Source organism: Triturus cristatus, chromosome 4_1 (assembly GCF_964204655.1).
Source record: "Triturus cristatus chromosome 4_1, aTriCri1.1, whole genome shotgun sequence".
Classification (NCBI taxonomy): Eukaryota; Metazoa; Chordata; class Amphibia; order Caudata; family Salamandridae; genus Triturus; species Triturus cristatus.
Window position 1 is genome coordinate 954,804,099 of NC_140585.1, and position 12,627 is coordinate 954,816,725.

Below are 12,627 nucleotides of genomic sequence, written 5' to 3' on the forward strand. Positions count from 1 at the left end.
TCTGCAGCAGGTGGGGGTTCGTCCTGGGTTGAGAGCGATGAGGGTGCTGGCGTCGTATCGGAGGCGGTCTTCATGGCTGGGGCGGGATCTGCAGGATATGCAGGATCCTGCCTATCTCCATGCCACGTTTCGTTTAGTACTAAAAGGTGCAAAGCTTCATAATAGGATTGAACGTCCACTGTCGCAAGGCCCCCACAATTGATGACTGAAAGCAGGTTAGTAGGGTGACCCGGGATACTCCCTCACCCCACAAGAATTGCCCCAGCGCCGCAATAACCTGTTGAAACCAGGTGTATGAAATGCGGTATGGGTGATTCTGCAATTAGTAAAGCAGATGCGTAAAGGATACCATTTTGAAGATGGCTGATCTGCCATATATCGAAAGAGGCATATGCGACCAGGTTCTCATTTCATTTCTCACCCGAGTCCAAACAGGAGCAATATTCAGAAAGTTCATTTTTAGTTTGAATGTAAATGTGATGTTTAATTACCACCATTTAACAACATTTTAAATAATAATGAGATTTCCAGACTGGTGATTTGTTCGGTGGCACCAGCAAGGAAACATTCATCTGCATTTAGTATACACTTTGGCCGTATAACTATACATATGCATTCCTCCAGGCTTGAGTTTTGAATTTAACAATGAATGGGGACCTACACTATCGCTTGATGTGCCACACTAACCATTGAAACATAGTGATTTAATATAGTAAAATACAGTCCCAATCGACATGCTGAACATATTTGATTATTTTACATCTTTTCTCTATATCTTTTTTTCATCCTAAACTATCTTTCGATTCCTTGTCTTTAGACATAGATCCTTTTCGCTGACACCAACTAGAAGATGATGTCATTTTACATCCTTTTTAAGACATGCCGTTGAGCCTCGTTATATGCCTGATTCCACATCGAGCTGGGGAAGATGCCTCCTCCTAAGTGCATCAGAATTATCGTTATGCAAGATTTGAGCAATTTATTTTCCTCACACGCGACTTTCTCAATCTGTGCATTTTTACCTTTTTTCCAATGCCTCGTTTTTTTTTCCCATCACCGTGCCTCAGAGGCCTGGGACGGTTGCCGGGACAACCACGCGGTAGACCATACTCTGCATTCCTCATGTTCATGGCATTCATGCGCACACAGCGTCTGTTTCTCTACTTGAATTTGCACTCCACGGCAGGTTGAGAGGACCGCTGCTGTATTTCTCCGAGCACGACACACCGGAGGTTAGTTTCCATTCTCCGTACTTTATCGTGTATACCTTGTAACACGTAAGCATGCGTCTTGGCAATACGCTTACAATGTTTTTTTCCCACGATAGGCTACAAGGAAGCACTGACGGCTCCTTGTAACATCATTGTCAAGCCGAAAACGCCTGCAGTAAAGGAATGCCTTTGAGTGGCTCCTTTCTTGTTTTTACCATGGTCTAACGAATCCAGGCTCTGAGGTAAGAACCACAGTTCTTCATGCATGTTCAAATAATCAGTGAACATCTATCGACATGCATATTTACAAATTAGTTCTTTATGCAGGTTACCATGATTGATTGATTCAGAGGCAGAGTGTGCGATCCAATATCAGCATCTCTCCAAAAGATATTTTCTCTTAAAAGATATCGCTCCAAGATATTTTTTCATAAAAGGTGAGCAAGACCACATGTTTCTCACCTTCCTATTGCATTCCCTCTTTTCACACAATGACTTTGCAATACCTATTTTTTACTCACACAGGCTGTACACTATTGGTCTATAGTCCTGATGAAGACCCCACGGATGTTACTTAACTACACACGTATATAGGGGGTCGAAACATCGACGTTAAATACACAAGCGTTGTTGCCCAAATAGACATATTTATGTTTGGAATGATAAATTGCATGTCTATTTAGGGTGATTCATTGTAAAATTGACGCTGCAAACTAATTCTTGTTTTATGTGTTGTATATGTATAATATATTTTGGAGTTTTTGGATTGTTGATAGGTGTACTATTTTTAAGTTACTCTTTATGTCACGACCATTATAATTTTTATTGTTTTGTTCTGAATATGTACATTGTGTATTAGTCCTGTCGTTCATTATAAACCACATATGATATATGATTTTCTGAATATATCAGACACTATTTTCCAATTCAGCTGAGTTTTTGTCTATGTTTCTGGTCAGTTGGGTGTGTATATGGATCATTAATCGATAGTCCTACCACTGTGAGGACAAAGCGATACATAAAATGATCTTCTTCGTGGCAGAACCTGTGTCCATATACCGTAATATCCCCAGGTTCTGCATGAGATTGCGATACCCCATTTTCATTATTGAGCTGTTCGCTAGGGGTCCGCATATAAATGTCAGGAGGGCTGCATACAGCCCCAGGCCATACTTTGAGTAACCCAGCATTAGATAGCGCTTAGCCTACATATAAAGGTGCAGAGTTAGGCCTATGAAAGAATGAACACTATGCTCCCCACGACAAGCCTTGTAATGTAGGGGGTAGAAAAATAACCAGGATAGAAGAAACATGAAAGATATGTATGACAGTTTGATAGTACTATCCCATATGAATGTTGTCATGCCAAAACATTAAACCAGGTTCTGAAGCTGAGCAATATCTTGGTGTGAACAATGTGTGAGACAGATCTCCTGATCAAAATCTTGAAAAAACGCTACACCATTTCAGAGTCAAGCAAATGGCATAGGCTGATACTAATGTGTATCGCATATCTGGGAACCCTTTTTCAGGTGATATTATTTATGTTTATTTCATCCATACTGGACACTTTATAAAATGCAATTGCTTCTAGGCACAGAAGGATAGAGCTAGAATACATAGTTGCATAGAACAGTTAGACAGTAAAGAAGAGGAAGGTGCACTGCTACTTAAGATACATAGGATACATAGTTCCACGTTGCTCCACTTAGTAACAATGACTGTGGCTTAATGAATATCATACATTGAGTATAACTAGACATGGACATAATGTAAAGTACAATATGGAGGTGAGGCATATTATACTAGCAAAGGGGAGGGTGGGTGAGGGAGAGAATATCTGACTCATGTAATTACAACAGGAGGGACTTCAGTCTTAATATGTACTTCATTGTGATTGGGAGTTGCAGATCTGCCTCAGCAGGCTTTTCCAGAGCCATTTTGCCCCACTAAGAGTCATCAGTCACCTATTTGTTTGCATCTGGATACGGCGATGGCCAAGAGTTAATCTTCAGCTGAGCACAGGCTGGGTGAAGTTTGCTGTTGTTGGTTCTGGTCTCTCAAAAGAATGTTGTACCTTCTGGGTAACTTTTATTTAATAGGTAAGAAACTATAGTATAAAATGTTACCATAGTCTACTGTTGAGCTATCCATTGACCCTGCTACTATGGAGTGAAATTGGGAGGGGATGGGGGGCTTTCTTTTGAGTTTGAACTTGCAAGGTCAGACTGAGGTACATGGTAGGCATAGTGTGTCAATGTATTTGAGAAGAAGTGTTGGGCCAAGGCTTAATACTCCTGTTTTGGAGTGTTTACATTTGGAGTGGTTATGCCCTCCCAAGCCTCAGTGCTTGTGAGGCATTTATTTAACTCTTTTGTAGCTTGGAACAAAAGCAGTCAGGCTCAACTTCGAGGCAATATATAAAATATTTACCCGCCAATAAAGGGTATGCTGTTCCTGTCAAGAGAGGTTCAAAGGATGCCAGAAGAAGGAAGGGGGAGGAGTGCTCCCTTAGGAGCAAGGGCCCTCACACACCACAAGGGGGGTTCTGCTTCGTCATTGGGCAGCTGCTCATTGAGCATCAGCTGCAATGGCGAACAGGCCCTGTAGGGAAGCTCTTTGACAGAGCTCTTTTGTTTTAGCCCAGGTGAAGGGTGAAATGTGATGGTGCGTGTGAGAAATGTGAGTAGATTGGTGAAAAAGATGTGAGTAATATAAATAAAACTACCCAAAATACTATTCAATGGCTGGGTTCCTTTGTTATGGTTAGAAATGCCAAGTCTGAGTAGAGGACCGCATATCCTTATATGCAGATGATATACTGCTGTATCTAGCATCCCCGCATAAATCGATCAGAGCGGTATTGGACATATTCACAAGCTTCGGTAAATATTCAGGATATGCTATTAACTGGCATAAATCTACACTATATATGCTGAGGGGCCCGTCCCCCCGACTTCCGCCGAACTGTAGGATAGCGGTGGCGACGGAGGGGTTTCGATACCTGGGAGTCTTTGTCACACCAGACCCTGGCGCTTTCTATAGTTCCAACCTGGCTCCCCCTCTACTCAGATTGCGAGCTGACGTGAAGCACTGGAGGTCGTTGCCTCTAACATTGCTGGGAAGGGCGGCGCTCTTCAAGATGCTGGCCCTTCCTCGTTTTCTCTATATATTACATAACTGCCCGCATAAAGTCCCAGATTCGTACTTTAGAGCAGTTGAGGGTGAGATTCGAACGCTGCTGTGGGATGGAAAGTCCCCCAGGATCGCTTTCAAAAAACCGACAAAGGGTTGGTACGATGGAGGCATTGCACTCCCTGACCTGCAGCGCTATTACTGGGCTGCGCAACTGGTTGCTGTCAACCACTGGATTTACCACCCCCCTGATGACCCGGCGTATGTGCTTGACCGATACCAAACAGATCGGTCCGGCTATCTCGGTGCTCTGTACACGGCCGATCGGAAAGGAAGGGGGAGGTTTTTTGGTCCTACTCACCATACTCTAGAGATCTGGCACCTAGTTAATTCCAAGTTGGGGTGGGCTGGAGTCCTCTCGCAGGCCACACCGTTGTGGTTCTCCCAGAGGCTTGGCATGCTGTGCCATCAGCCCGGGTTCAACAAATGGGAGCTTATTGGGATTTCGGCAGTAAAAGACCTGGTGCAGAAGGAAGCACTACTTACTTTTGAGGACCTCAGGAGGCGCTACCAGATGGCGCAAGGAGAAGTATATCAATACCTGCAGATAAGACATGCGCTTACGGCGGCGTTCCCGTCCTTCACAGAGATACCACAAATGTCGCCTCTAGAGGATTGTCTATTAGATGGACCTCTAACCTCAAAGGCGATATCCCTAACTTACAAAAAGCTGAGCAATAACCTGCCGGACATATTTTTAAAGCTTAGAGAGAAGTGGCAGGATGACCTAGGCCCTATGGATGATGAAGACTGGCAAACAGCTCTCATGTCCCCTCGAGAAGCGGCCATTACACAACGCTTTAGGCTGACTCAGCTGCGCATACTACACCGATCATATATCACAGGGAAAATTCTGGCGCGAATGGGGGCCAGACCTGACGACTCCTGTGTGAGGGGGTGCAGACAACAGGCCACATTTTATCACACGTTGTGGAGTTGCCCAGAGATACGTACACTTTGGGAAGGGGCCGCAGACCATATGCACACCTCCCTGGGGACGGCCATAGTACTGACACCAAAACTGGGACTTTTGAACATATGGGATGACACTGACCTCACGGAAACTGAACAGCACTTCGTAACCCTGGGATTTACATTGGTGAAGAGAGAATTGGCCAGAGGGTGGGGGGGAGTGAACCCACCACGGGTCACCCTGTGGGCTAATGAGATGGATAGATGCATGCTAGCGGAGACCGCAGTTTTTAAGGCTCGGGGATGCCCCAGGAGGTGGGATAGAAATTGGTCACATTGGAATGCATACCGAGGGAATCCCTGTGTATCGCCTACTGTCGAAATGGAAATGAATAGGCAGCTGGGAAGTGAGGGAGTGGGATAATATGCACTGAGAAATAGTGGCTGTTCCTTATTATGTCTTCATACCTTGGATCTGTCGTCCACTCATGTATGCATGGTTATCATTGCAAACCAATAAAAATATTTAAAAATAAAAATGCCAAGTCTGGTGGGAGGTGGATAAAATGATCCACTCCAGCACTAGGTGATATTTTAAAGCAATATAGGGTCAACATGTTTCATGCCTGTTACTGTCATATAGACTATACAGTATTTTATTACAATTTTCTTTATTACCTTTCTCTCACTGGGTTATCTTCCCTTTCCCCCTGAAGATATAATATATATATCAGTGTGAACTGTCTAGGGTATGGTATTATCTAAATGCACATGTTTGCCATTCCAACACAAGTAGATAAGGGTTTTGGTCCTGAAGAAATGCCGTGAACTATGCTGTGCAATTGTAAACAGGGGCACGCAGGTCAATATCACCATCATTACAATGTTGATGTGGGATGTCCACCACAGAAATAAAAAAACACATAGGGCTTTTGGTACGCCAGTGAGCATCCGTTTGGCTAATACGACTGGGGCTCTCTTGCCCCAGGATTCGGTAAGCCCCAAAGGCTGGACTAAGGCAGTTGCCTTCACCAAGTTTGTGCTCTATCGGAGTGCTACAGACAGCCCTCACTGAAACTTTAGGAAGAAAAACCCTGTTTTTTTAAAGGAAATATTTGGATCCTTTAAAAAAAAATAATAGGTTTTCTTTCTTCAAAAGCAATCACATGCATGGTGATGTGGTGACTCTTGACAACAGTATGATTATGACCAATCTGAGTGAGTCACAATTTGTGACCTACCTAATTGTATACATTAGGTAGGTCAGAGAACGACCGAATCAGATTCTGAATTTGGCGAACCTGTTCGTACTTAGATTGGTTCACAAACTTAGATACTGGTCACAAAAATACTGATCGCAAATTGCGACCACTATTTGGGACCATTACCATCATATTTCTGGCCCTTGGTCCCCTTTAGAGGACACCAACGGTTCCAAATCAAGTTTCAGCATCAAAATCTGTCCAAAGAAGTCTATAAAGAATAAGCCTGCCGGTCACAATAGCCAACAATTTTTCAAATTCCTCTAAACAAACAATAGGAGCTGAAGAAACCATACACAATATTACTTCAGTAAAATACACCCATAGATACTAGTAGAATAACTCAATATATGGACAACTGTGGTACATAACCTTTTTCTTTCTCAATTTATATTCCCATTCTGTTGGTGACATTATGCGATGATGTGAAAGTGTACGCTATTAGTTGATTTAAATTGTAATCTAATACCAAATTAACTGAATTACTAACAGATGCACTTTTATGTATTGCACAGCTTTCTTAAACATATCACATTTGGAAGCAATAATATATATATATATATAAATATATACCTTTTGGTACTCAACTAGTGCTGCAGTGTACCTCTTAAATGCTTCACCGGATACTGTAACTTCACCAATCTCCTTTCCAAGATTTTTTTTGTTGCCGAGGAGAAACTCATTTCTCCTTTTTAATAAAAGAAAAAAAGGGTTAGAATTACTATGCAATAGATGTATGTAATCAAGAGGTTAGCATACTCTGTACCTATAATGAGTTTACAATTAGATGCGGACGTTGCACTGTAGTAGACCTAATTCATATTTATATTCGGCATAAAATGGAGGACATCGGTAAATTAAGCACATTCAAAGCTTGATAAAAGGTAAGTACTCAATCACTTAGCAAAATGACAATCTGGACTTGTCTTGTCAAATATGGGTGACACATTGTCTCGGAATTGTTCAGATTATTCTTTATTTGAAACATAAATGGATTACCCTCCCTTCCCAATAGCCATTGATTATCCAATTAATATTAACATGTTACTTTATACATGTGGTTAAAAGTACTTTACCTGTCTATTGACTCATATGTTGTGTTTCGGATTAAGACAATGATGTGCTACAAATCCTGGCTTTTAAAGAGTAGCCTGTGCTGAAGCTCATTTAGTAAGACACCTTAAAATAATATAAACTTTAGCTGTATTGGTAGAGAACTGTTGGCGTATGGATAAATAATGTAAAGGGAAATGAGCAAGGTCTCATGTACTTCCCCACTGCTGCACGTAGGGATGGTGCTAGGCTGATTTTGTGCACCCCACAGGATTTGTTGTCCTAGTGATCCCCTAGCCCACAGTGCCACCATATGCACCCCTAAACCTAGACAGGTAGCAAACGGTTTTGGCAACCACAGAGTATGACAACCCTGAGCTCTCCCAGGGATCATGGTAGCAGATTTAGAAGCATTTCACTCAGTAACTCATGCTCTCTTTATCTCAGAGAAGAATACAAGGAATACACTGTAGGAAGGTAGGATCCTTGAAACATGGTTACCCCCAATTCTTGCCTGGTGTTGTTGCAGGGATTCTGCACATGCACAGAACTATGCGCAGGAAAACAGGACCTCAGTCTATAGGGGTGTACCAACCTACCACATTAGTGCTTAAAATCCCAATACCGACTAGCTATAGTGTCCCATTCGTTCTCCTCCAAATATCACAAAGCTACAAATAATTAGACAACCCAGAACACAACACTCCCGACTCTCTCAGGAATCACAGGAGCAAGACGTACTCTTTCGCTTACTCACTCATACTTGTCCACAATAAGAGTTAGCAGAGTCAACGAAAATAGTTCAAAATGTTTATTTTAACTATTGTGCTCTACAATACAGTATGCGAGCCACTACCAGCAGCAAATTGCATAAACTCAGCACTGTTATCATTGTTCCAATTCCACAGAATACAAAGGGAGAAGTCATTATAAAAAGACTGTGGAAAAGAAGGCAATTAGGCCTAACCACCTTCCCCTTGACTAGAAGAAGTTTATTTTATATAAAGGAAGATCTCTGGGCTTTGACAGCAGACCCCATAACTTAAAGCCTAAGGGTAAGGGTTACATCATAGGAACAGTGGAGCTCTTCTCCATAGAACGGCTTTCTCCAAGTGTGTTAAAACAACATGCAACAACGTAATATCAAAGCTCGAGTCTTCAGTACTGCAGCTGTGTGTAGCATGTTATGTCTAGGTGCTAGGGACTGACCAGAACAGAATAACAAAGGGCATTGTTTATCAACCTTGCATATCGTGTTAAGACTAAACTCCAGGAAAGGCAGAAAACGCGAAAGGCAGCCCGTTCTCATGTGAAAGGCACAAACAGGGTCTTGCAAAAACGAAGTCATGTAGTAACGTGCGCAAAAGCAGCATCATGGCAGCCAGGCTCATGCTAACTTAGCAACATCGATAATGTCCCTAAGGCCATATAACAGTGTCAGTGTGTTTTGGACTAGTCTGACTGGGATACTGGTAATCAGGAACCTAGTCCCTGTGCATTCTCTCTAAATTTGACAATGGTAAGTACTTTCGTACCTTCATAATTAGCTACTAGTGTACCCTTCTAAGTCCCTAGTGGTCTCGCATGGGCTGCAGCACATATTATGTTACCCATGAGAGACCACTCAAACTGTGACTACAGGCCTGCCATTGCAGCCTGTATGAGCCGGTGATAGCACCACTCACAACAGATATACGTTTCCTTATATCCGATGTCACTGCACTTAAAACAAATAAGTCACCCCTAAGGTAGGCCTTTGAGACCTAAAGGCAGGGTGCTTGGTTATAAGTATGAGGGTGCCCGGAATGAGCAGGACACCCTCTACAAACCTAGGAGTCGATTCTCCTGGCTTTCTAAGTGCGGTCAGACATTTTATACATATAGTGGACATCAAGTCAATCACGAGATGTCTAACTGTATATTGGCTGCACCAGAATTGGTCATGTTTGACATCAAACAAGTTGGAATCCTACCCCAACACTGATTCCAGTATTGGATGTAGGATCCCATGTACTGGGGGGCTCGCCTAGGGAGCCCCCCGGTATTCGCAGTAACAGCCTTTCAGTGTTTAACAGCAAGCTAGTGCTGCTGCCGACCACAGACACGATTCGCCCTCCTGCTGCAGAGCCAGGCTCGAGCAGGGGAAGGTAGAACAATAGGTTTCCTGTCTCGGGGATGTGTGACCACCTCCCAGACAGGACTTAACGTATTGGGCTAGGGTGAGGGTGCTTGCCAGTGCCACCAGACTGCTTTGAAGGGCACATTTGGTGCCCTCTTTGCAAGCTCCAGTTAAAAAAAGTTTAGGGAGTTATTAGCTCCCCTCTATCCAGCCCCTCCTCTGGAAGGGATTCCTACATCGTCCCAACCCTTTCCCTAGGGTACGTAAGAGCTTACCTGTGGGTGGCTCTACAGATTTGTCCTTGGACACGATTCAAATCCGAAACTACTTCATCTTTAACTATCTGGGCACTTTGGACTTCGTTGGACTTCGCTTTGGGGACTGAGACTGCATCTGGAAGACTCCTACTGCTCCTGGTCTTGTTGTCCTGTCAGTCTTCTGCATTGTCTGTGCCTGAGCTTCATCCAAATATTTCTCCAGGCCTGTGGGCATCCAAGACACTGAAGGAATCTCCCTTGGAGTGAAGGAGTTACTCCCCTGCATCTGCAGGCACCATAACTAAGCTGACCGGTCTTCTGCTCCTGAAGTCCCAAGGACCGAGAGGCTCAGCTACACAGGTGGTGGTTCTGAAACTCCCTTGAGGCCTGCACTGTCTTCTCAGTTAGTTTGAAGCGAGTATCCCTCATCTGAATCACTGAAACAGCACCCCTGTGCACCGCATCGACTTACTGTTGCCAAGGCTGGTTGACTCTCTTCTCCAGCGATCTTCGGGCTCCAGGAAGCTCCAACCTCAAGCAATTCTTACAGCCAAGATCTTTGCCCTCACCACTTCCGCTGCACCGTGGGCCTTCTTTATTGGTGAGCTGCCTGCGGTCCTCTTGCGACTCCTGTGTCTTTGGTCTGTGGGTCCTCTTAACGGTCTTCTTTGGCACCAGTGGGCTCCCCTGCTTGCTCGGGGTCTGCTCTGACTCTCCTGAACTTGGTGAATCCTTTGGATCTTGCTGGTCCGGACACTGCACCTTCTTTACTTTACTCTGCTGTTGCTGCTGCCAAGGCTTGTTGGTGCACTAGACGGACACAGACCTCCTGGTTCTCAACTACTGACATGGGACAGCTTGTGAACAGCTTTTTGTCTTCCACAGCGTTGCCTGGTCTTCACAGCTGCAGCGACAAGGTCCCCGTCAACTCTTCTGCATCTTCATTCATCGGTGGTCATTAGTCTTCCATGCCTCCTGGTCACTCCTGAGTGGCATAGACTCTGTCCCCTCTGCTTGCAAGTACTCCTCTTCTAGAATCCACCCTTTGATTCCACAGGACTCTTCCACTTTCTTTGCCATCTGCAGCTTTACTGAAGTCCTCCATTGTGGTCTACGGCGGTGTCCAACGTCACTTCACACCTATGCACCTGGCTTCCCTGCTGTAGGTATCCTGGTTCCTGGGGTATCCACAGGTGGGGTGACTCTCCAACCTTCCATCTTCCACAGGGTTTCCTCTGGGAACGGTCCTTCTTCTTGAAAACTGCAACTGCGACTTTGCCATTGACATATATTTAGCCCGTGGTCGGATTTCCACTCTGCACACGCCTCCGTGCGGTTCCTGGGTAGTTACCTTGGGTGGTTCCTTGGGTCCCCGGCACTTCTAAGTCTTCTGGATCCAGTCTTGACTTCAGTTGTGGTTGGCATTCCACTTTATTAGTATATGGTTCGATCTTCCCCTGGAGACCACTGTGTATAAGTATTGTGTGTATTGTGATTATATCTCCGGGTAGGAGATATTTCCATGTGTTAGCGTTTATCATACAATACATATTTTTATACCTGCACTGTGTTGTTCTTTTTCACCTAACCTAAACTATATGATTAGTACTGGTAAAACAAGCTGCCTTACACTCCTTCTGGACTAAGCCTGAAGGCTGCTCTCCACAGCTACCACTTAGAGAGCTTTCTATGGTTGTCTAAGACCACTGAAATCCCCATAGTGTCTGTCTGGATTAGTGAAGGGGGCTTCACTTAAATAAGTGTGCATCATATACTAAGCCAGCCTCCTACATGCACAGTGGGGCATTTTGAATATTTATTGAACCATTGTGATTCTTGTATAAAATATATGTTCTGCATTGATCAATAGACAGAAGCAGATGAAAGTGATTGGCAATATAAGGACAGTGAACAGAATGAAAAGTTCCACCATCTTGCTAAGACAATGTATATATGGAGGCATATAAAACAATATATAGATATGTGTATGTGGTGTACTTCTACTACGCGTTCCCTAACCTAGATGCCTGGGGTGTATATATGTGTTCTGCCAGGAATCCCCATAGGATGATCCAACCCCATTACCTGAAAGGAAAAAATGTAGGTCCCTGTTTTGGTCTCAAGTTGGGCATCACTCGTCAAGGGATCAGCTAACAGCTGGGATGAGGTTTCAGCATGTAGCGACCTCGCAAATGACAGCAAGTGCTTTCATGCCTAAACCCAGAAATGCTTTTTTATCTTTAACAGAAAGAATCCTTGGCTTGGTCCGAGATTCTAGTCAGGTTGACATTGTTTATGTACTATTGAAAGCTGTATTGCCGCATGGATAAAAACAAACAATCACTTTTGCACAATGTATAGACCTTTTATGTGATGTTCAAGGTATTATGATAGTGCTCTTGCAAAGTTGAATTTGTCAGCAAATATAGTTTCATGGAACCTAATCCATACTGTTATGGTCACAAATGTGTATCAAAAGTCATTGTGTGAGACTGAAGGCCACTTAGGAGAAACCCATGTGTATGTAAAATGGCAGTGTTTCCCTCTAGGACTAACCGGGACACATGACAAAGGAAGGACTGAAAGTGAAAATGGATGCCAGAGCATTTCTCAGAAGG

The 12,627-nt window shown here is 43.8% G+C and overlaps 1 protein-coding gene across 1 annotated transcript in view; it reads right to left on the bottom strand.

Moving 5' to 3' along the window:
* The window catches only part of CFAP54 (cilia and flagella associated protein 54), a 2,172,274-nt gene that overhangs the window by 1,340,998 nt on the left and 818,649 nt on the right, over nucleotides 1-12,627 (bottom strand). Inside the window, exon 32 of the mRNA XM_085653834.1 lies at nucleotides 7,154-7,268. Coding sequence (XP_085509960.1) covers nucleotides 7,154-7,268 — 115 coding nt within the window. The remainder of the gene's footprint in view (nucleotides 1-7,153; nucleotides 7,269-12,627) is intronic.